The sequence below is a fragment of the Lingula anatina genome, chromosome 5 (genome assembly GCF_051362555.1).
Source record: "Lingula anatina isolate TDL-2025a chromosome 5, LinAna3.0, whole genome shotgun sequence".
In the NCBI taxonomy this organism is placed as follows: Eukaryota; Metazoa; Brachiopoda; class Lingulata; order Lingulida; family Lingulidae; genus Lingula; species Lingula anatina.
In genome coordinates, this window is record NC_141771.1 from 9,785,982 (window position 1) to 9,809,412 (window position 23,431).

The window sequence follows — 23,431 nt, forward strand, 5'->3', positions numbered from 1 at the left end:
TTTGATTAGTCGTTGGCAATCGTACCAGAATTTTTCTGGCCAATGATGTTAAGCGATTGACCGGCAATCAACTTCCGGGCACGTGCGACAGCTACTTCCGCCAAAACAAAACTGCAGATTTCACTAAAAATATTTTTACTATCGGATTGAGGCACCTTTTTCTCTGTAGTAATGTCAGGAAAAGTTGCACTTATTACTGGGGCAAGTTCGTAAGTATATGAAAATCTCATGATGTAAATTGCAATTATATTTCAGTTAAGAAATGATGAAAGCATTATTTTTTGTTGTTGTTGCTAGAGTAGAGCATTTATTATAACGCGTATTGGTACACAGCACTTGCAGTATTACTGGTAGTAAAGAGGAAATTGCTATTTTGCATGACTGACCGAAAATATATTTATACAAGCATGATTCTGGCAGTACCAATGCAGCTGCATTCGTAGTAACTTTGCATATGGATTTTTCATTGGCGTTTGAATGCATTGCCAGGCAAAATAATAGTTTTAATACACACGTGCAGAACCCCTGTGCAATGTATACTGGTACTTATTGTATGGTATTTCACATTAGATTTTGATTTATAAAACAATAATTTGCCAACTTTCAGTCTTTTTTCGACCAGCCCCACTCAACCCTTTCAATATTGAGCACTATTGTATCTGGTACATTAATGGTAACAATTACCAAGCAAATTTTGTGATTTCAGCTTAAAGTAACATAAGCAAATGATTAATTTGACATGCAAGTAAAATTTATTCTTAATTATCTTGTACATGCAATAGTAGTTTTTTAAGGCATGTCATGTAGTTAATCATATAAGTTCACACACTCCAGAGTGATAGATCAAACCAGATACGTCTGTTGACATAAGATATCTGTACATGTACTTAAACATAAAGATTTAAGATAATATATTTACAGTGGTATAGGCCTTGCACTGGCAGAGAGAGTGCTGACTGCCCACCCAGGGATACATCTCTGTCTGGCCTGCAGGAACCAGAGGCGGGGCGAAGCAGCGGTGGCCACCTTGAAGTTGTCCCACCCTGGGGCCGAGATAGACCTGGTCCTGGTGGATGTCAGCCGAGTGAGCTCTGTCCAGCAGGCAGTGGTGGAGATTAAGATGAGGTGGGTTGCTAGGTTAGTCGGACAAAGTAGTACATATGCTGTGTAACTTATACTAGTGCTAGTATGATGTACTCAAACAATGTACAGGGACTTGTATCCATTCAAACAAGAGCTTAACTTGTAACGATTCTTTTGTCTATCTTACCATCCAATATTTCATCTGCTTGCATTCAGATTTTGTCAGGGAATGAGATTGTGACAAGTATGACAATCTGTCACCCCCTCTGGTGTGCTATTTTGTCAGATCCCCCCCCCCCTTGCCAGCCCCTCCCTTAGCTAATGAAACTGTTCTACACAAGAGCTTAACTTACATTTAATGCCACATTATTATTATTATTATATTGTTGTTGTTGTTGTAATCTAACAAGTTCTAAACTCACACTTATAACCATTTTCATTACCACAAGTGACATTATTATTATTGTTGATGTTGTTGTAAAAGAATAATTAAATACGAAAACTAAAGGCATTTATTATTCTAACTTTTATAGTTCATAACATAACATGTACTGTAACAAGATGTCCCTGGTGTATGAACAGCAATAAACTTATTATTGTTATATTTATTTTGTGTGCTACAATAATTTTTTTTCTTCAGATATCAAAGACTGGACTATCTCTTTCTAAATGCTGGTGTTATGGGAGAAACGAGGGTAAACTGGACAAACTTCTGGAAAGGGCTGTTTTCTGAGTGAGTTCTGAATTTTAGCACACAGTGGCCTTTCTTTATGACATGAATGGTTTCTCTTACATTTTTAGAAACCTATTTTTAGGGCAACCCTTCTTTTACACCATAACTATTGGCTGAAGGAGTTACAGCAACACCAAAAAGAATTTTAATTCAGTCATGTTAAAACTTAATATTTTTATCATGCATAAACTGACGTGCTTACATGGTAATGTGGAAGTGTTTTGTACATGAAACCGAAAGAGATAACACAGTTCAATTTTGTAAAACTAAATATTTATTGCACAAATTTAGCAATAGCAAATTCAATAACAGATTCCGGCAAATTATATAAAATTGTGCTAGATGAGATAGAAAAAAATGCTGCCTGCTGATTAGGTTTTGAAAGTGAAAAAATATGTAGCTCATTTCTGTTTACGTGCCTCAAATATACATAGACATATATATACCAAATTGCTATTAAAGCTAACGATATCTGTCCAAATTTAAAAGCATTGGGTGTGACCGCCATATCCACAAGACAGTTAATGAAGATGTCTGTGCAGAGAAAATATTTTACTTTATTTTTTTCAGAAATGTCTTCCACATGTTCCACACTGGTATAGGGCTGCTAGAGCATAAAGATCAAGTGACTGAGGAGGGGCTTCAAATGGTCTTTGCAACTAATATATTTGGGCACTTTGTGATGGTAGGTTCTATTATTATACTTATTTTACATATTCCTGAGGCTATGATCGAGAAAAGCTACAACTGATTGCCTTACACTAGCCAAAGAAATGGAGTCTACATTTTTAAAATAATTGTTAGATTAATTTTTATGTACAGACACAGATGTGTCTGTACATATAGCCATCATCTGTGTCTGTCGTCGCCGTCGTCGCCGTGCACTTTTACCGATAACACGATAAGTGGAAAACCATTTTACCTTTTGACTTGAAACTTGCAGAACTGATGAATATTCATAATACGCAGGTCAAGTTCGAAAATCAGCATGATCGGGTCACTTTTAGGGAATTTATGCTGTTTTTTCACTTTTTTCAGCATATATGCAGCACCGATAACACGATAAGTGGAAAACCATTTTATCTTTTGACTTGAAACTTACAGAACTGATGAATATTCATACTACGCAGGTCAAGTTCGAAAATCAGCATGATCGGGTCACTTTTAGGGTATTTATGCTGTTTTTTCACTTTTTTCAGCATATATGCAGCACCGATAACACGATAAGTGGAAAACCATTTTACCTTTTGACTTGAAACTTACAGAACTGATGAATATTCATAATATGCAGGTCAAGTTCGAAAATCAGCATGCTTGGGCCATTTTTAGGGAATTTATGCTTTTTTTTCACTATTTTCAATATAAATACAACACTGATAACACAATATAAGAAAAACGGATTAGCCAATTGTAATTATACTCACAGGAGTGGTCAATCTTACTAAAACGCAGGTTGAGTTCGAAAATCTGCATAATCGGGCCATTATTTTAGAAGTTATACTGTTTTTCACATTTCCTCAGATTCAATTATTAGGCATGTTAACAGTCTCATTATTTAACTAATAAGATACCTAAAAGTGTTTGTTTGATATTTCCTGCATCTTTACAACATTGTTAGTTGATTATGTAAAAAACATGGTAAACTTGTTATCATGTATTGTGTAATAAATTGTCAAAAATGGAAATAAACTCATATCATTGCAGTTTGTCAGATTCAATCATCCACTATGTTCAGAATCTCAGAATGGAGGAAATTGGACATTTAACACTGTTCTATTGATACTTTTCCCATCTCATCAATTTTCTTAGTTGGTCATATAAAATGGCAGTAAAATGTTTATTTTGTTTTATGTTAAAAAAGTGTTAAAAATGGAAATAAACCCATTTCAGAACAGTGCTGTCTTGTTTACATTTTGGCATTTTCAAGGCGTGACTTTGAAGTTCCATGGGCCTGAAGACCTTGCTAGTCACATTTTCTGAATATCTGTGAAACAAATATTTTATAATTAAAAATTGATGGTCATTAAGCTGTTAAACATTATGTAATATTGCATCAAAATTTGAAGAAACCCCTATTTTGGGCACTGCTTCCATGATGACCATTTAAGGAAAATCATGTCACTTACTGTTCTCAAACTTACAGGAAAGAAACATGGGTCTAACATACAGCTTCAATAGGCAACGCAGTCTGTTTGGTAAATTTTTCTGGCAATTTAACAGTTTTTTTGTGAAAATTTAATTTTTCACTTATTTGCATCTTTATTTTCTGTTCTTTGTCTGTACATTTGACAGCTTTGCTGCCTTGTTTTTACTACATGATGAATATTTAGTTTGTTAGTTTGAGATTAAGAAACATTATTTCAAACATCTGTCTCGTATTGATTGTAACCTATAGCTAGCAGCAATGGTGTCTACAATAAATGCTTAGGGGCATTTTAATGGTAAATGGAACAAATTGAGATTAGGATTTTTTAAGGGGAAAATGAATTAAAGCATCTCAGTCACTTAAGCATATAAACAAAAATCACTGTCACACTGGAGTCCACACATCATCATCATCAAAGTCATCTTAAATTCACATGAATCGAGCCAAAACGAGGAACGCAGATGCCATTAAGCTTGATTGCAGGTTGGGAGCAGCACTGATGTATTGTACGTGATCTGCAAGGTCGTAGATCCCTTTCTCGCATGCTGACACACTTCTCAATACCTCAGGCGGCTTGAACACTGGGTCAAACGAAGGGATGATCTTTCTCAACTTGCCCTGAAATATTGCAATTTTTGTATTGGTTTATTTGATGCATTACTTAGGAGTGAAACAGGTGCTAGGTTTTTCTATAATACATATTTTGGGTATCATTTACACCTTATTACAAAATGGTCCAATATGCTCCCACTTCTCAAAAAAACTGTATGTGTGAAAGTGAGCCCCTGTTAATATTCATCAGGACTAAGTTGAAAATGTAGAGTGAAATTCTTGGGACAGTGTGTTAGGTGTGGCACTGTGTTAGGTGTGAAAGTGACAGTGTGTTTGATGTGCCACTGTGTTAGATGTGACACTGTTACTTGACATAGTGTGTTAGTGTGACAATGTGTTAGGTGTGAAGTTGAAGTTGTAAAGTGTGTTGAGTTGTGATAGTGTGTTAAGTGTGAAAATTTGCTAGATGTAACAGCTTGTTAGGTGTGAAGTTGGTAAGTATGGAACTGTGTTAGATGTGACAGTGTGTTAGGTGTGACATGGTATTTAAATCCCCACCTGCATACAAGGATCATTCATGACTGGTTCAACAATTTCATGGCACTTCCTTGAGCAGTGTCTTCCATCTTGTATATCACAGACCTTCTGAAACTCTCCATTTGTCTTCACATTGTCAAGCACTCTGTAGTACTTTCCCAAGTCACAGTTTCCAAATGCTTGAAGGTAAAATTTTTAAGTTGTTGACTACAGCTGACAATTGCAATGCAACTTTGATATTTTAAAAAAATTGAAATACAATGACATGAAGATCTCAACAAAAAAGATAAAATCCAGATGTAAATCAAGATGAATTTGCTCAGTTGAAAGTTTAAAAGAAATAAATGGCCAGGAGTAAGGTCAAGGAGCAATTCCCTCCTTCTTACAGTTGTAAGATTTTACATGAGAAATCTTTTTGATGCATTAAAGAAGCTTTTATTAGTAGAAACATGGAGATAAAAGTAAAGAATAATGGAAATAAAAAACAGTTACCTTGACCCCCACAACTGTCATAATTGTCAAACTGGACACAGTCTGGATTGTTGGACTGCAGTGGATGGTAGCTGATGAGAGCAAAACACATTTCATCCTGAAATATAGAGCAAGCACTGACAGATTAAGAGACCATTGACATACAATGTAGGTTAAACCAGGTACCATCATAGTTAATTTTATAATTGTAACACTCAGTTTTCTATTTTTTTAAGCATATGAACAATATCTATTGTGCCAGATAAGGAAATGCTTGAATTTGTACTTATTTCATGCTAAAATCCGACAAATAACACCTTTAAAAGGTAGTTATATAATAAAAAACCAATCAGGGATGTCTTTCTCTCCCCTGCCAACACTGGAAGCAATGTGACTGATTTGGCCTGATTTTCCTACCTGTGTTCCTAGCCCAAAATAGGTTGTGTTGGCATGTCGCTGCTTTTTACCACGCTTTGAGGTAAATGTACAATATGTGCGGAACTCATCACCTGCAGAAAAAACAATTTGGTTTTTTATTATCTCTCTTTATAACTGTATAACTTTATTCACTGCTTTGAGGTAAATGTACGATATGTGCGGAACTCATCACCTGCAGAAAAAAACAATTTGGCTTTTTATTATATCTCTTTATAACTATATAACTTTCTTCACTGTTTATTTAGAACAACAAAGAAAAACATTTTCTGGGGAAAATATTCTTATATAACATCAATTACCTTAATCATTTGGACGGTTAAAGTAAATCTTGGTCTCAAAATACCAAAGTAATACAACATGTTCTTGATTTAAAAAAAAACTACCTTTTTTAAAGACAATGGGAGGGTCAAAGGTGTGCAAATTCGGTGTCTCGTAGGTATAGTATGGATCGTCTGCTACAACTCTCAGTAGTTTGCCATCTCTCCATTGCTCTAGTTTCCCTGCTATACCTGGGGAAATATAGCAAAATAACACACCTTAATATTTTTATATTTGAAAATATTTTAATATTTATTATAATTATAACACACTAAATATTTTTCTTGGAAATTAAAAATTTAATGACTGCCTACTGTATCATTTAAAAAATATTTTTCTCTCATTTTTACATGCTTAGGTACCAGCATTATAATATGAAACTGTTAGTCTTCTCACCAATACTTTTTATTTGTTAAGGAAAATTTTAAAAAATTAAAATATGCTTCCAAAATGGCTTGGGATGTTTTTTTTTTTTTTTTTTTTTTTTTTTTTTTTTTTTTTTTTTTTTTTGTTTTGTTTTGTTTATTGTCTGTACATTTGTAAGCTTTGCTGTCTGTTTACTGTAGTAATACTAATTCCAATAAATGGTTGTGTTGTTGTATACACAGTACCTTGATAATGCATGTGCATAAGAACTGCTGTCACATTAATGTCCTGATTAAACTTCTCCTCGGTACACTTGGACTGGCACACCCCGGACATGGTCAAACTGTCCACTCCTGGGGGGATCTCCAGTGCATACTGACCAAATGCCGCTGTTCCCTCAGAGAACGGGCGTAGCTGGTCAGTGTAGAACATGCGCATTCCGGAGTTGTCTGGAATTTCAGTTCAATTTTTAACCTTTATTGTTGATGAATTTTTAAGGATGATACACACATGTAGGTACATATATATATATATATATATATATATATATATATATATATACAAAATACATTTGTAAAAAAAAGTCTCACATAAGCGTCTACAGGCCCAAACATACTCACCATGCATTATTCTATTATAAAAATTAAAGAATGAAATTTAATTTTAAAAAATAAAATTTATTTAAAAAAATTAAAAATTCAGCATTTACTTCCATACAGACCAGTCAGACATTGTCATATGAAAATTTATTGTTGACATTGAAAATGTTTTCTTAAGCGAAGTTCTCTTTACACACCCTTGTCATCTAACGCTGTGTCATCACATTATAATGGTGTGACAGGGATGGTAGCCCACTAGGAACCATAGTTTGCGCCCCATTAATGTGTACAGGTGACTGACATTCATCCCATATACTAAACCCCATACTCTTACATACGTGTACCCTAACCTGTACTAATCATATGGGACCCAGGTCTTGAATTCCTGTACTAGGACTACCATCGGCATTTTTGTCACACCGACATAACATTGAAAAATTCTCAGGAATGTACAGCCTACCTGTGTAGTCTGATCTCAGCTCTGGGTTGTTCCAGTGTATTTCTACAGCCAGATATTCATACGAGCCATTCCCAAATGGAATCCCTGTATTCTTTGAAAGGCAGTAGCCCTCCATCCCAGTGGACCAAACTGTTAGTAATTGCTGGCACTCACGAACCATGTTACATTGATGGGGGCCCTGTTTATTTGAAAACGATTCAGTTATTGATAATATATCTACTTTAGATCTACAGTAATCGGATAAAAACAAAGTGAAACAGAAACCCGCATAGCAGCCGTAAACCCTATGGCTGCAAAATTGGCCTGATTATGACGAATTGACAAAATGTATTTTTATACACCAACAAAACATAATAGAGATGAAACACAGGCGAAAAATACGCCGTGACGATTAACATTTTATTCAACTGGGGATCTTTGGTGGATCAAAGATTTAACTACTTTTAACACATTTATTTAAATATGCCACAAAGTAAAATGTCTGGGTTAATTACCATTCTCTGCGGCTTTTTCGAGCACCCATAAACAGTCATGTGGTGAAGAACCATGATGTTGCCAATAATGGGTTCAAACGCGACAGCGTGGTACCTTTTATCAGTTGGAACCTGCAAGGAAACGATGAATGCCGGTGTATGATCAAAATATGGACATATGCCTAGATTTATAATATGCCTATTTATATATATATTGTTATGTACGAACCCTGCTACATCTGCACATGTACTTGTTGGTAATTTTCACTACATATACTTGCCTTGCATTCTATGGCAAGTTCTCCTTAATTTTTTCCTCTCTTCCCCCAAATTGAAACTGTTATTATAATTATTGTTTGAAAAACGCCAGCTGTATGATTACCTTGAAAACATTACATATGTAAGTCGTTTCCACTGCTGGTACTGAGGTTTCTGGAAACCTGAGGTCAAAGGTCTTCACGTGTGACTCCTTGGTAGCGGTGCAGTTGTATTCTCCCTGGCATTCGTAAGTGAAATTCTGAACACGACGACAATGTGCTGAGTCCACCGGTTCACAAATACCTGAGGAAGCAAGTTGACTTTAATTACCTCTGAGAAGGAGATTTGGTTTTTTCTTTGTTTTGTCCGTTACCAGTTTAACGCAAAAAATAATAAAAGATGTTGTTGAAATTTAAGGATACGCCACAAATTGATCAAGGAAGAATTGACAAGATTTTGGCGACCCTTTAATTTATTAACTAATTATTTACTAAAAGGAACTAATTATTTACAAAAAGAAATGAACAAATTTTGACTAAATCTTTAGGCTAGGTCACAAATGGGCCAAGGAAGAAATTATTACATTTCGGTGATGACTCATTAATAAATTAATGGTAAATTATAAGTAAATTAACCGTATATTAATTAACGGTGTATTATTAGTTGTATTATTTGTCTTGACTGATGTCTGTGAGTGCTCTTGTTCCGTATTGAAAAAACACATTTTCAGTATGTATTTTATCGTTCAATTCAGCGGTTTTTAGTTTCAAATATACATTGTAATTTTAATTATTACCAGGGTGCGTAATATTTTCGGTCCTTAGAACGGCCGAGGCCGAGTTTTCTTGCCAGGCACAGTTAGGGTCTCCAAGTTCTTCACCGTTCGTCTTCCCGTCCTGATCAGAGTCCTTCCTGCACAGCTCAGGGGTCCACTGGTAATTAGCGGCCTTAAAGTCCTGAAGAGGAACAATATTTCTAGTAATAACCGTATTATAAAGAAATATTTTCACGGACTCATTTCGGTCTTATTGTAACGATTTGACAAAATGCATTTTAAATACACCAACCAACAATACATATAATAGAGATGAAACACCTGCGAAGTCAGTGTCTTAGTTATTAACACTATTGCAATATCTTTGAGACGACAATTGGACATTATGGAGAAGACAATGGAAATTCTACTGGATCAATAAGTTAATAGGTAATTAAAAAAATATTGATCAACTGAATGGGGGAGGGAGGGTGGTAAGACTGATAATCAAGAAACGCTGAAGGTTTATGTATGTCAAAGGTGATTTGAACGGCGGTCCATACAAAAAGATTTCTTCTCATTTTGGTCTAAGATAAGATAAGATAAAACTTGGTAAATAACGCACTGTCGGTAATTGTGTCGGATTATTTATTAGAATTGTTCAGGTACCTTGTTCATTGTTCAGATTTGTACCATTAGGTCACCATTTAAAATAGAAAAAAATTAGAGAATAAATAAGTTAATTGATAAACAAGAAACTTAATTAGTCCCGCCGTAAAAAATCAACAGATGAAGACAATCCGTGAAAATTAATAAGTGAAAAAAATGTTTAGGAAATTGGATTGAGAACAACGAAATGCATCAATTAAAACAAAGACATTGATGACATATGTTGAAGAGAGAACGCTGTATAAAATCTAGGGTCCAAGAGATATCTTGCATCCTAAATGAAATAAGTCAACTTACCAGTCCAAACTGGTTATTCGGCTGTCCTCCTGCCAACTTGACATGTCCCAATGCCAGCCATTTGGTGTTCTCCTTGCATGGGTGGGGGACGTTCTGGCCGTTAGGAAGCGTATTACCATAGTAGGGGTAGGCACTAGAAATGGTTATAATCGTTGCGAAAGTCGCCGCAAAGCATCCCATGCGTATCGCCATGTTTCGGTAACGGGACTGGGTTTTGTTCTTGGTTCTTGTTGAGTCGTTGAAGTGCTAGTAAATATTACAGGTAGATTCGACAGACGCTGTCCCGCCTAGACCGACTTCCTGGACTCTTTGAAATACTTAATTCCTGAAATAAGGCAATTTTTTACAAATTAAATAACTCTGATGGCACAAAACCAAAGCTAATCTCCAATTCTTGTAAACTGATGTCCCGTGTGCGCTTGTAGCTGTTTCCCGTGCTACCGTCTTTTAATCTTAACGAAAGGGCACACCTTCTTTTAACCCTGTCGCTATCACGTGGGTTAACACACCTTTCCTGACAAGGATTTATTTTAAGTCCTAACGTCAGGGCAGGGGAGTATTAAGACAGAGGACAAACATAGTGGAAAAACATATCCTGGTGTTTGCCCCTCCACAAGCAGAACTAAACCTTCAAAAGCCGATCTGGCAGCAAATGCCCTCTTTCCATTGTTTTATTTATTTTATTTTTCAATTTATTTATTTGTTTGCTAGGTTGGTTATTTATTTATTTACTTTATTGTTAAACATTTGTTACTTATTAGTTATGTTTTATATTGTGTCCTGTGTAGTACGTGAAACAACGTGGATTAAATTTGAGAGCTGATAACCTTTACAACGGTCACTCAGCTACTCTTCTAATACAAGCATTGTGAAATATTTGGTTTGTCTTCGTAAAATCGTTACCCGGCCTCAAATAAGTGTGAAAATTCAGGTTCTCTGCTACTGTTGTAATACAAGCATTGTAAAATCTTTCGTTTGTCTTCATAAAATCGGTACCCATACCTCAAATAAGTGTGGAAAATTCAGGTCATAACTTGGTGGAAGCTTTGGTATTTCCTTGGATGTTGCAACATATTTGACGTCATTCGTTGTGCGCATTGAAAGAAATTGCGTTAAACCGAATTGTCCCTGCAAATATCTCTCTAAAACCCTTAGTACCCATCGGCTTCTTATGCGTTTAACTTTTAGTAAGCCCCCTTTTTTCGCCCTAATAGATGTACATTTAAGCGCGTCTAAATACCTCAATATCTTTTAAATATGTTAAAGGAATAAGAAACGCATTACTTACCTACCAGTTCGATATTTGGGTCACCACTCTAGAGTGACGCGCCGTCAAGTGCTACGGCGTTTCCACATGTCAGTGATAATGAAGGGGTCATGGCCGCATTAAGGGAACAGTGCCTAAAATAAAGTTGACGCACTGAGCACATGGAGAATGTAATGGTTGATATTTTATTAAGTGTTTCTGAAGCATGTGATGACAAGATTTGATGATTGCGCCTTTAAGCCCAAGTTCTATGTATTTTTAGGGAAGTTTGGGCACTCACACACAAACACGTTCCCAATTCTATAACCTGCTGAGGTTATTGGTTTGGTATTTAAATTATTTAAAAAGACTACACACTTCCCATTTGAAGACAGTAAGAAAGAATAATTAATAATTATGCAATTTATTTACTTTTCCAGATAAAAGAATTAGAAGATATTCTTGGTGGCAGCCAGCCAACTCAGGTCATATGGTCGTCTTCTAGTAACGCGTGCAAGGACACCTTCAGTTTTGATGACATTCAGCACCGAAGAGGGTAAGAATGAATCTCATATTATATATTTGTAAATTATGTAACATATGTAAATTGTTAAGTATGGCCACCGATTTCTTAATCTCAAACGCGTCAAAATGCCTTTTACTACTTTTTTTTTAATTGTCGGAGTATTATGGGATATGCCCAGGAGTAGATTTTGCACTTTAAAGATATAATAGGGTAAATATAGATACAGCGGAACATGAACCCTTTGTATTTATGTAATTTAGTACGAACAGTTTGAGATTATGAATCCACCATGAAAATTCAGTACTTCTAAGGGACCATTCCCACGTATTTGGATCAATCTATCTCCCTGGGGAGTCTCACTAAATTGCTATCAACTTAACGGCTTAAATGTCTGTCACGCCTAGTAAAGTTGTCAGGGGGTAATTATCTTCAGCCCCTAGCTGATTTGGTAGGCGTGACAGACAATTAAGCTGGTTAAGTTGATACCAATTTAGTGAGACTCCCCAGGGAGTTAGACCGATCCAGATGGATCGATCTAGCCATGGGTACCCATTCTTAAAATGCCTTTCTTTTTCCAGGACGTCTGCGTATAGCTCGTCTAAGTATGCCACGGACATGCTAAGTCTAGCACTCAACAAAACACTTAACAAAAAGGTACGCATATTGTAATAAGTCATATTTCTAGTGAAAGTCCATTTTGTGTTTTGAGGAGCATAATTTTCCTTCTGTTAGGACTGAAAACTCGATTCAATTGTTGAAAAGAGGGGGCAATTTTTATATATCAATTAATTTTTATTTTGACATTTAACTTTTTTTGTTTTCAGAATATTTATTCCCACGTCACCAACCCAGGTATAGTAATGTCTAACATGACACACGGTATCATGCCGTCCTGGTTCTGGACCTTAGCAATGCCAATACTCTTCTTGGTAAGATTCATGCCTCTAGCTCGCTCTCTTTTTCCCTCTCTCTCTCTCTTTTATTTTTACTTGTTATTTTCTTCTTTTTTTTTTTTTTTTGTGATAAAAATACTGATTTAAGAGAATTTATGGACACATCATAAGAGCAGTGTCCGTTATCACTTTAGTAAAAAAAACTGGAAGAAATATAAGTGTATAAACCTATTTGATTAATACTGTTTTCGCGACTTAATGTGTGCTGCTTTGCAATTCTTTTGTTTACAAGTATACACTGTTCATAAACCCGCTTGCTGTAAACATATGCAAAATTGGATTTGTTAACAATGAAAAGTTCCGCGTGCTTTTCTGTGTTATTATGGCGCAATGAGAATGGCTTTTTATGTACAGACACAGATGTGTCTGTACATATAGCCATCATCTGCGTCTGTCGTCGCCGTCGTCGCCGTCGGCGCCGTCGTCGCCGTCGTCGCCGTGCACTTTTACCGATAACACGATAAGTGGAAAACCATTTTACCTTTTGACTTGAAACTTGCAGAACTGATGAATATTCATAATACGCAGGTCAAGTTCGAAAATCAGCATGATCGGGTCACTTTTAGGGAATTTATGCTGTTTTTTCACTTTTTTCAGCATATATGCAGCACCGATAACACGATAAGTGGAAAACCATTTTACCTTTTGACTTGAAACTTACAGAACTGATGAATATTCATAATACGCAGGTCAAGTTCGAAAATCAGCATGATTGGGCCATTTTTAGGGAATTTATGCTGTTTTTTCACTATTTTCAATATAAATACAACACTGATAACACAATATAAGAAAAACGGATTGGCCAATTGTAATCATACTCACAGGAGTGGTCAATCTTACTAAAACGCAGGTTGAGTTCGAAAATCAGCATAATCAGGCCATTATTTTAGAAGTTATACTGTTTTTCACATTTCCTCAGATTCAATTATTAGGCATGTTAACAGTCTCATTATTTAACTAATAAGATGCCTAAAAGTGTTTGTTTGATATTTCCTGCATCTTTACAACATTGTTAGTTGATTATGTAAAAAACATGGTAAACTTGTTATCATGTATTGTGTAATAAAGTGTCAAAAATGGAAATAAACTCATATCATTGCAGTTTGTCAGATTCAATCATCCACTATCATCAGAATCTCAGAATGGAGGAAATTGGACATTTAACACTGTTCTATTGATACTTTTCCCATCTCATCAATTTTCTTAGTTGGTCATATAAAATGGCAGTAAAATGTTTATTTTGTTTTATGTTAAAAAAGTGTTAAAAATGGAAATAAACCCATTTCAGAACAGTGCTGTCTTGTTTACATTTTGGCATTTTCAAGGCGTGACTTTGAAGTTCCATGGGCCTGAAGACCTTTGCTAGTCACATTTTCTGAATATCTGTGAAACAAATATTTTATAATTAAAAATTGATGGTCATTAAGCTGTTAAACATTATGTAATATTGCATCAAAATTTGAAGAAACCCCTATTTTGGGCACTGCTTCCATGATGACCATTTAAGGAAAATCATGTCACTTACTGTTCTCAAACTTACAGGAAAGAAACATGGGACTAAAATACAGCTTCAGTAGGCAATGCAGTCTGTTTGGTATTTTTATTTATTTATTTATTTATTTTGGCAGTTAAACAGTTTTTTGTGAAAATTTAATTTTTCACATATTGGCATTTTCAAGGTGTGACTTTAAAGTTCCATGATCTTGAAGACTTTTGCTTGTCACATTTTCTGAATGTCCATGTTACTAATATTTTATAAATAACATTTGATTGTCATTATGCTGTTAAACATTATGTAATGTTGCATCAAAATTTGAAGAAACCCCTATTTTGGGCACTGCTCCTATGATGACCATTTAAGGGAAATCATGTCACTTACTGTTCTCAAACTTACAGGAAAGAAACATGGGTCTAACATACAGCTTCAATAGGCAACGCAGTCTGTTTGGTAAATTTTTCTGGCAATTTAACAGTTTTTTGTGAAAATTTAATTTTTCACTTATTTGCATCTTTATTTTCTGTTCTTTGTCTGTACATTTGACAGCTTTGCTGCCTTGTTATATTATTTCTCCATATATTTGTCAACCCTGCTGTTAAATTTTAGTGTTGTATGGCGTACATTATTTCCTTTCAGCTCCGATTCTTTATATGTAGTGCTACCATAGATACATACAGCGGATCCGAGTCGTTGGTGAGTATTGGCGATGTCACGGTGTGGGGGCGGGGCGTCCTGCGTGGTCGGATTAGCTGAAGACAAATAGCGCAGAATTCATTTTCTCCTTTTACGTCTTCTCTTAAATCCAAAATATGGGATCTTCGAGGTTCTGACTTGGCACATCGCCGATTTATTTTTACCGTTAAGTAAATTTTCTGATTGCTTTAGGTGTGGGTTTCCCAACAAGACCCGAAGTCTTTGGACTCTACGTTCAAATACCATAGCTCTGTAACAGGATTTGGCAAATTGTACACAACACCCAAAAAGGTAAGGAATCGGTTCTTGATTGTTTTTATTTACACATTCATATCTGACAGAAGAAAATTTCACACATTGATTCATTTGTTGATATTTTTTCTCTTTTTTTTCCTCAGCTTACCGACCTAGATGAAGAGTCATCTTTACGTCTCTTAGAACAGTTAGAACAACTGAATGAAACTGTTCAAAGAAAGCTGAAATCACAGTGATTGTTGCCGCCAGCGTTCTTCAGGGTTGCAAATGTCACTGTTCAAGTTTTACTTTATTGTCCAACGCACAGTAACCTTTTGACTGCGGGTTTTGGGGATAAAGAGATGACATGCAAATGACTAGGTGAATACATGAACAGAATGACAGAAATGAAGTGTGAAAAAAAAACGTGGAAATCGAATAGACATATGGATAAAGTTTGTGCTAGCACTAAGGCTGTCCGCCTATTGTACAGCAATGGAGTACATCGTTAAATGCGAAGCGGAGACTCTGTAAAAATTGGGGCAAGGCAGCAATGTCGCAGCACGAGGGACAGGATTCTAGGAATGAAAAAAATATTAAAGAGTCATTGTAATTTCTTTCAGGAACATTCCGGGCCTTCAAAGGCATTATGGTGAATGAAAAGACAATAAATGTATGTATGAATTTAAGTCGTTTATGCATAAAATATCCATTCATTTATTCATTGTAAAAATTGTAAAACTTGCTAATGCTTCATAACAACTCTTCGTATGATTTTCATATTTCTCAATTAATTCATTGTAACAACTCATCAAAAAAATATTTAACACAAAAATGGCAGTTATCGCAATTGTTCTGGAATCTGCACTTGTTATCGGATCATGTGACCTCTATAGATGGCCATCATCTGTAATAATCCGTTATGAGATTTAAACGAAAAACCAAACTTATAAAAAATACCGGGAATAACTTAGAATGTCCAAACGAAATCCATAACTATTGGGAAGTATGGGAAAAAGGTTGTTCGTCCCAGGAAAATCTATTTTTTGGCCAAAATTAACAGTTGTTTTCCCTAATTATGATTCACCGTTCTTGAAAAAGTTTAATTAAAATTTCCTATGGGGAAAATTTAGAATTTGCATTTAAATTGTTGTTCTTTGTGTAACATAACTGTAAAACTCACTAATTTACAAGTGCAATTTTCACTGTTTCGTATGCAAAACTGACAAAATAAAGAAACTGCACAGCACAAGAACCCAACAATATCGATCGGCGTGGGTTTTATCCGACTGTGCTCAAACCATTAATGATCTATGGGGAATAAATAACAAACCTATTTAGCATCGAATGATATTTAATGGATGACATTAAATGTTTTTCTCTTTGATCTAGTATTTTTTTTTTCCAAAAGAAAAAAAGAGTGCAGCTATTATACAATAAAAGAACGCATGATTTATTACGTCATTTTTTTGTTTAGGTTTGCCCCACCTCAGTTCTTTTATGTGTAGAATTATTTTCACGAAAACAAAATTGCTTGGAAACATATTGTTTGTTAAGTTACATAAAGGATTGGCTGAATTCATTAATACCCTTCAATCTTTTTTCAACAGAAATTGTTTAACTTTCACCCTCTCACGGTTAAAGACCTTCTAAAGCTTCAAAACCTGTTAACTTATCTCACGGTATTGTATGGATGGTTCCCAGTGATAATGGTATTATTGCTGACAATCTAACGCTTTGATTTGATTAAATGCATGTTTATTAAATTAATAAACGAAAAACATCCAACAAAAGTAAACTTTAATCGCTTCTTGATTTTTTTATTCAAGAAGGCCCTGCACCTTCATTGTAGCTCAATTTTATTGTCCGTCTCTATAACAGTCACGTATAACAAGTTTATGCCATGATTAAGAACCGTTTGCGTATATCAGGGAACTGAATAATAGGCAACTGGAAGTCAAATGACCACAGACGAGACAGCAGATGCTAAACGTTTGGTTCTCGTCTGGAGGGCCACGTCTGATTCTCGTGTGATCTTCAGGGTCCAGTTTTGTCACTCGTCTCCCTCCTCATCGTCAGCATCTTCAACATCATCGTTTGCCAGTTGCTCCACCAAGCGGGCCAGCACATATGCCTGAATAAGATGCAGAATATTAGTTCTTATCTCTCTACCTCTGCAGAAATTAAATAAAAACGGGACGACGGAAAATCGTTTAAAAATAACTTGAGAAAAGCTTTGTTATTGAATGGAAATTTCACGTTATTCAACATCCTCTTTCACGTCATGGACTCAACTTAATGGCTTATCAAGCGTCTCTACGACAGTCTTTGGGTACTCTCTCCAGCCAAAATCTTGCCTCCTCCCTGTACCTGCACAAAGTTTTGAGCGTTCTGTGGAAGCATTTACCCTGAACTGCTTCTGACAGATGTAAAGAGATCGTGGTATTTTAATTTTTTGTTTATACTGAAGACAGTCCGGTGTAACGTGACAGAGTCCCCCTTGATAGAGAGTCCGCTTCCCACTCACTTGTACAGGTAAGCCTCGCCCTCGAGTTTGACCAACTTAGGTCAGGCTAACCCTAACCATTATAACTAAATAGCCGATTTTCTGTTTACACTGACCCTTAGTTTCGTTACACCGGCACAAAACCTTTTTGGATTCCTTAAAGATATTGCTGGTATCGAGAAAATAGTTTTAAAATATGATAAAGTCATGTAAACGGGTCTTAGGGTTCAGAATGATACTGACAAAATGGAACTTACTTCCTCACTGGACTGATCAGCCTCATTTATCAGACTGTTTTCACCTGGAGCTGCTGATGGATCTCTAACCGCTGCACTACGACGACGACGCCGACGACGCCAAGCTGTTATAAAATGATAAAGAGAAAATGTTAAATGTAAGGAAAATTTAAGTAAAGATGCACGTATAGTTTTTTCCGTGTCCGTGTGTGTATGTGTGTGTGTGTGTGTGGGGGGGGGGGGGGAGAGAGAGAGAGAGAGAGAGAGGTGTTAAAGGGGTCATGAATATAGGAAGAACACTTAAGATATGAGATGCAAAAGAATAATGTACTATTATTATATGAAGAAAATTGCTCCATATGTCAAGACAACTTACAACTTGCTTTTGAAGTCTGATATAATAATTTGCTAACTCTCAAAACGAGGGTTTAATGGAGTGACATCATAAAAAAGAAGCTGAATAAAAATTTTAAAAAAGCAATTTACAGTAACCATAAAAAGGCATTTCTTCAAGCGTTTTTTCGGAATATCAACACTACGAAGTTTCATATTGCCAGTAGAATGCAAATGGTTGTCCAAATTTAATTTACACCGAATTGGTTATTGGCACTTTAAAAGATTTAAAAATACCGTTAGCAAATAAAGCAGTCAACAACCACAAAAAGAATCCGCGTCTGTTACTTTAACTTTCAAACATTATAATTCAAGAACAAGTAATTTGAAGGAACCTTTCTATTTAGCATTAAAAGATACACTGGGCTCACCTGCAGTAGGCAGTATAGTGTTTTGATTGTGATAAAACCGCAAACTATTCCCACAGTTGTTCCTTTTTTAAGCCAAGGTCCCAACCGAACGTACAGGCTGCTACGTGTGGTCTACGGCCAAAAAAATGGGGAAAACGTGGGAGTTCGTGCGTGAAGAGCACGTCCGTCGTGCGACTTTTGGAGGACGCAAACAGCACGTAGAAACTTTTCACCAATTACTTTATTTCTTTCCATCGATCTAGCTACGTCCTAGCCAGACGCAAGGAACCTAAAAACCGTGCATCCAAAACGTAGTTGGGACCTAGGCATTAACCGGACACGAAAAATTAAACCTAACAATAAAATGCAGTTGGCCAACTCACCGTCCGATTCAGCGAACAAATCTATAACTAGCATAGTCACCAAGAGCAAAGCGACTAAGGTTTTCTTCTCCATGTTGCTATAACGTGTCTCTCTCGGCAGTCGTCTGAACAGGTATGTGAAGTTTCATCGATGCGACGGCTCGTTATATAAGCACAGCAAAACCCCACCCAGCTTATGTAACTTACACTGTACTACGCGTGACAGAACACACTCTCACCTGATATGAGCAAGAGGCCCACGAGCGTCAGCGAGAGGTGTTCATGGCATATATTGGTGCAGGGTGACAGTGTATTACTTGCCCATACATACCAAAGAAGATGGGGTCTTATCTACCCGTAAAACACCCCTAAAACCAAATGAGAAATTCCAGATCGAGAGGTGTTTCATAGAATATACTCGTCTTTGTAGCTGGTCAGCTGTCGCAAAATTCATATTGCCCATGATTTGCTGAGAACTTGTTTTGAAAGGTCAGCGTGCTTGAACAATATTCAGTCCTTTTATTTTGTCAGTCTGACTCGGTTGTGCTGCACTCTCACAGTTGGAGCCTGGGACAAATTCGTTAGGTGATTGTTTAAAGCCAAAACAGAAAAGAATAATTTTAAGAGTATTTCTGATGAAGAAACAGTTTTGAAATTTGATTCTAATTACAGTTTAAAATTAATATTAATAAGGATTTATATTACTCCTTTTTAAATATGTATCATATAATGGATGCCTATATAAAATATATATTAAGAATCGTTCACTTAAAATAAACATTGAAATATATACTGAATAAAAATAACCAGTAACGTGTTTGTAACTCTTTTTAATTTCCTAAGTTCATGAATGCGCACATTTCATCGAAACATATATAAAAGGATGGAATAAAAGTGTTATTATATCTTTTTTTCCGATATCAAGATAAAACATAAGCACCTTTCCATTGACATGTGCTTTTGTTAATAGGTAGGTGTTCCAATCTTTGGGTACATGTATGTATTCCCATGAAACATTAATACAGATGTTATAGTGCGTCCAATCCCATGGCGGGCAATACAGTGATGGTGTGTGCTTCATTGTTTGTGAGTTCAGGTAATATTATGCGAAAAGCTATATTGTGGATGTGTTCTTTAGATTTTTAAATTGTTCCGCGGCAAGTCCAGGTTGTCATAGCCAGCAAGTATACTCCAGTGTAGATCTGAAGAGGGTTTTGCAAATTTCTATCAGATTATTTTTCTTCACTCCGACATGTCAGACCATGCACCAGATACACAGTCTTGGTCGCTCTTTGGAAGAAAATATTCTATATGTACACTTTTTAAGATTAAACTGATATTGACTCCAAGAACTTTCGCATGAGTCACTTTTTCAATAGTGAAATTTTCAGTCTCAATTGTTTTTTTTTTTTCTAAAATAATAATCGGTGCTACATTTTTCTTTAGGATTGATCAGCATATTTTTCTTTTTTGTCTATTCATATAGGTACATGTATGAGACTGCTATAGGGAATTTATCTTCTATAAGAGGGATAGGTTCTTTTGCGTGGCCAAAATAGCAAATAGCTTATCATTTCTGCTCTATAAGCTGCTTATCTAGACATAAGTACAATAAGATTTAACACTTGAAGAAAAATACGCCATCTTACCAGAATGCTAAAATGAATAACACACATCCATACCGATAGAATACGGGAAAGCTGGTGATTACACGAGTACGTTTTGAATAAGAAGAGGCATTAAATTAATTACAAAACTCGTGAACTTGATCTAAGCTTTATTAATCAACAAGAAGAAAAATTATTAAAAGAAGTACAATAAAGCTGAACACTCAATGTATACATTGTTTGGGATTTAATTGTATATTACTTAGGATAAGATATGGATATATGTGCTTGCGTATCTGGCATTATATTAGAATATTCTTATTATTATCTCGCATTACGTAATAACAAGTTTTTAACAATTTGAGATTTTTCAATGAAATTATTACAGTGATTGAAAGCTTCAAACAAAGTGAAATACCTATGTGATCAATTTTGGTCGGTAATACTTTCATTGTTCTTCTTTAATTAATTTTTAATCAGCTATGTTTTAATATCACTTTGAGCAAAAATCATAAAATACACGCTTGGGACACAGCAGGAAATAGACATAGATTTTAGGCATTTTACTGTCCATATAGTAATCAATCTAACAGGTCAGAACACTTAATCAAGCCCTTAAGAATTATCGACTTGGAGGCCAATTTCGAAAAAGTTTCTGGCAACTTCAAGGAAGATGCGTTGGAGAGGGGCCTCAATGAAAAAATTGCCTTTAAACGTTTTCCTTTGCTTAGATGTTTCAAGATTTTTCATAGTATACAATATGTACGTTCAGCATTGAAAAATAAATTAAGGTATTTCTTTCAATTAGTCGTGCGTTAGAGCGTATTCTTCGCTCGGTTTACTAGCCGACGTATGGTGTGCAATCCCCAAGGTCGTAGATTCCCTTTTTGCATGCTGACACGCTTCTCAATATCTCAGCCGGTCTGAAAATTGGGTCATATCCTTGGATGGTCCTTCTCAACTTGCCCTGAAATATTTAACTTCCTCGTTAATATATTCGATTTATTACTAAGGAGTGAAAGAGATATCCCAATAGTACTAGTATTATATATTAGATGTAACAGTCTTTTAGATGTGGCAAGGTGTTAGGTAAGATAGGCATAGCACTGTCTAAAATATAACAGGGTGTTAGGTATAGGTGCTAGATGTGATAGTGCTTAATTTGGAATCTTGGAGGTTCAGATTTGACACATGGACAATTCATTTTTACCGTTTAGTAAATTTTCTAATTGCTTTAGGTGTGGGTTTCCCAACAAGACCCGAAGTCTTTGGACTCGACGTTCAAATACCATAGCTTTGTAACAGGATTTGGAAAATTGTACACAACACCCAAGAAGGTAAGGAATCGGATTTTGATTTTTTAATTGATGTATGATTTAAATCAAATTGATTCTTTTGTTAATATTTTTCTCTCTTTTATCTCAGCTCACCGACCTAGATGAAGAATCATCTTTACGTCTCTTAGAACAGTTAGAACAACTGAATGAAACTATTCAAAGAAAGCTGAAATCACAGTAATTGATGCCGCCAGCGTTCATCAGGGTTGCAAACGTCACTGTTCAAGGTTTACTTTATTGTCCAACGCACAGTATCCTTTTGACTGCGGGTTTTGTGGATAAATAGATGACATGCAAATGACTAGGTGAATACATGAATAGAATGTCAGGAATAAAGTGCGAAAGAAAATCATGGAAATCGAAAAGACATATGGATAAAGTTTGTGCTAGCACTAAGGCTGTCCGCCTATTGTACGGCAATGGAGTGCATCGTTAAATGCGAAGCGGAGACTCTGTAAAAAGTGGGGCAAGGCAGCAATGTCGCAGCACGAGGGACAGGATTCTGGAAATGAAAAAAATATTAAAGAATCATTGTTATTTCTTTCAGGAACATTCCGGGCCTTCAAAGGCATTATGGTGAAAGAAAAGATAATACATATATGTATGAATTTAAGTCGATTATGCACAAAATATCCATTCATTTATTCATTGTAAAACTTGTAAAAATGCTAATGCTTCATAACAACTCTTCGTATGATTTTCATATTTCTCAATTAATTCGTTGTAATAACTCATCAAAAAAATATTAAGCACTAAAATGGCAGTTATCGCAATTGTTCTGGAATCGGTACTTGTTATCGGATCATGTGACCTCTATAGATGGCCATCATCTGTTATAATCCGTTATGAGATTCAAACGAAAAACCAAACTTATTAAAAAACCGGGAATAACTTCGAATGTCCAAACGAAATCCATAACTATTGGGAAGTATGGGAAAAGGTTTTTCGTCCCAGGAAAATCTAATTTTTGGCCAAAATTAACAGTTGTTTTCCCTAATTATGATTCACCGTTCTTGAAAAAGTTCAATTAAAATTTTCTATGGAAAAAATTTAGAATTTACATTTAAATTGTTGTTCTTTGTGTAACATAACTGTAAAACTCACTAATTTACAAGTGCAATTTTCACCGTTTTGTATGCAAAACTGACAAAATAAAGAAACTGCACTTCACAAGTAACCCAACAATATCGATCGGCGTGGGTTTTATCCGACTGTGCTCAAAACATTAATGATCTATGTGGAATGAATAAAAAACCTATTTGGCATCGAATGATATTTAATGGATGACATTAAATGTTTTTCATTTTGATCTAGTTTTTTTTTTCAAAAAGACAAA

General features: G+C 35.5%; 2 protein-coding genes and 1 long non-coding RNA gene across 6 annotated transcripts; 1 reads left to right on the plus strand and 2 right to left on the minus strand.

Moving 5' to 3' along the window:
• The first annotated feature begins 62 nt into the window (after positions 1-62).
• On the plus strand, positions 63-23,425 carry LOC106150742 (3-keto-steroid reductase/17-beta-hydroxysteroid dehydrogenase 7). 2 transcript variants are annotated; one of them, XM_087012695.1, is made up of 10 exons: positions 63-209; positions 922-1,125; positions 1,724-1,816; positions 2,387-2,501; positions 11,841-11,956; positions 12,505-12,580; positions 12,751-12,855; positions 15,014-15,070; positions 21,997-22,095; positions 22,184-23,425. In XM_087012695.1, exons 1-10 carry the CDS (start codon positions 172-174, stop codon positions 22,274-22,276), a joined length of 996 nt encoding a protein of 331 aa, XP_086868821.1. In that variant the 5' UTR covers positions 63-171; the 3' UTR covers positions 22,277-23,425. The 2 variants fall into 2 exon arrangements, with proteins under 2 accessions (XP_086868821.1, XP_013379180.1); XM_013523726.2 differs by lacking the exons at positions 21,997-22,095; positions 22,184-23,425 and adding exons at positions 15,263-15,361; positions 15,469-15,993.
• On the minus strand, positions 4,352-11,555 carry LOC106150741 (tyramine beta-hydroxylase). Of its 3 annotated transcripts, none has more exons than XM_087012694.1 (12): positions 11,447-11,555; positions 10,155-10,479; positions 9,231-9,390; positions 8,559-8,737; positions 8,198-8,308; positions 7,704-7,881; positions 6,890-7,093; positions 6,344-6,469; positions 5,940-6,031; positions 5,544-5,640; positions 5,073-5,230; positions 4,352-4,580 (listed from the first exon to the last, which is right to left on the minus strand). In XM_087012694.1, the coding sequence occupies exons 2-12, from the start codon at positions 10,344-10,346 to the stop codon at positions 4,392-4,394; spliced, it is 1,686 nt and encodes a 561-aa protein (XP_086868820.1). In that variant the 5' UTR covers positions 10,347-10,479; positions 11,447-11,555; the 3' UTR covers positions 4,352-4,391. The 3 variants fall into 3 exon arrangements, with proteins under 3 accessions (XP_086868820.1, XP_086868817.1, XP_086868818.1); XM_087012691.1 differs by having other exon boundaries at positions 11,443-11,531; XM_087012692.1 differs by lacking the exon at positions 11,447-11,555 and having other exon boundaries at positions 10,155-10,596.
• Positions 17,041-19,333, minus strand: LOC147761615 (uncharacterized). Its single transcript, XR_015334465.1, has 3 exons — positions 19,173-19,333; positions 18,068-18,171; positions 17,041-17,438 (listed from the first exon to the last, which is right to left on the minus strand). It is a non-coding gene; the product is annotated as an uncharacterized LOC147761615 (long non-coding RNA).
• Positions 23,426-23,431: the final 6 nt, after the last annotated feature.

Bases quoted from the DNA above. Each gene is read 5' to 3' on its own strand.
- LOC106150742 (XM_087012695.1), top strand. From the start codon at position 172: ATGTCAGGAAAAGTTGCACTTATTACTGGGGCAAGTTC. The intron at 2,502-11,840 runs GTAGGTTCTATT...TTACTTTTCCAG, and splicing joins TATTTGGGCACTTTGTGATG to ATAAAAGAATTAGAAGATAT. The intron at 15,071-21,996 runs GTGAGTATTGGC...TAATTGCTTTAG, and splicing joins ACAGCGGATCCGAGTCGTTG to GTGTGGGTTTCCCAACAAGA.
- LOC106150741 (XM_087012694.1), bottom strand. From the start codon at position 10,346: ATGGCGATACGCATGGGATGCTTTGCGGCGACTTTCGCAACGATTATA. The intron at 5,231-5,543 runs GTAACTGTTTTT...TTTACCTTCAAG, and splicing joins TGACAGTTGTGGGGGTCAAG to CATTTGGAAACTGTGACTTG. The intron at 4,581-5,072 runs GTGGGGATTTAA...GCAATATTTCAG, and splicing joins TGAATGATCCTTGTATGCAG to GGCAAGTTGAGAAAGATCAT.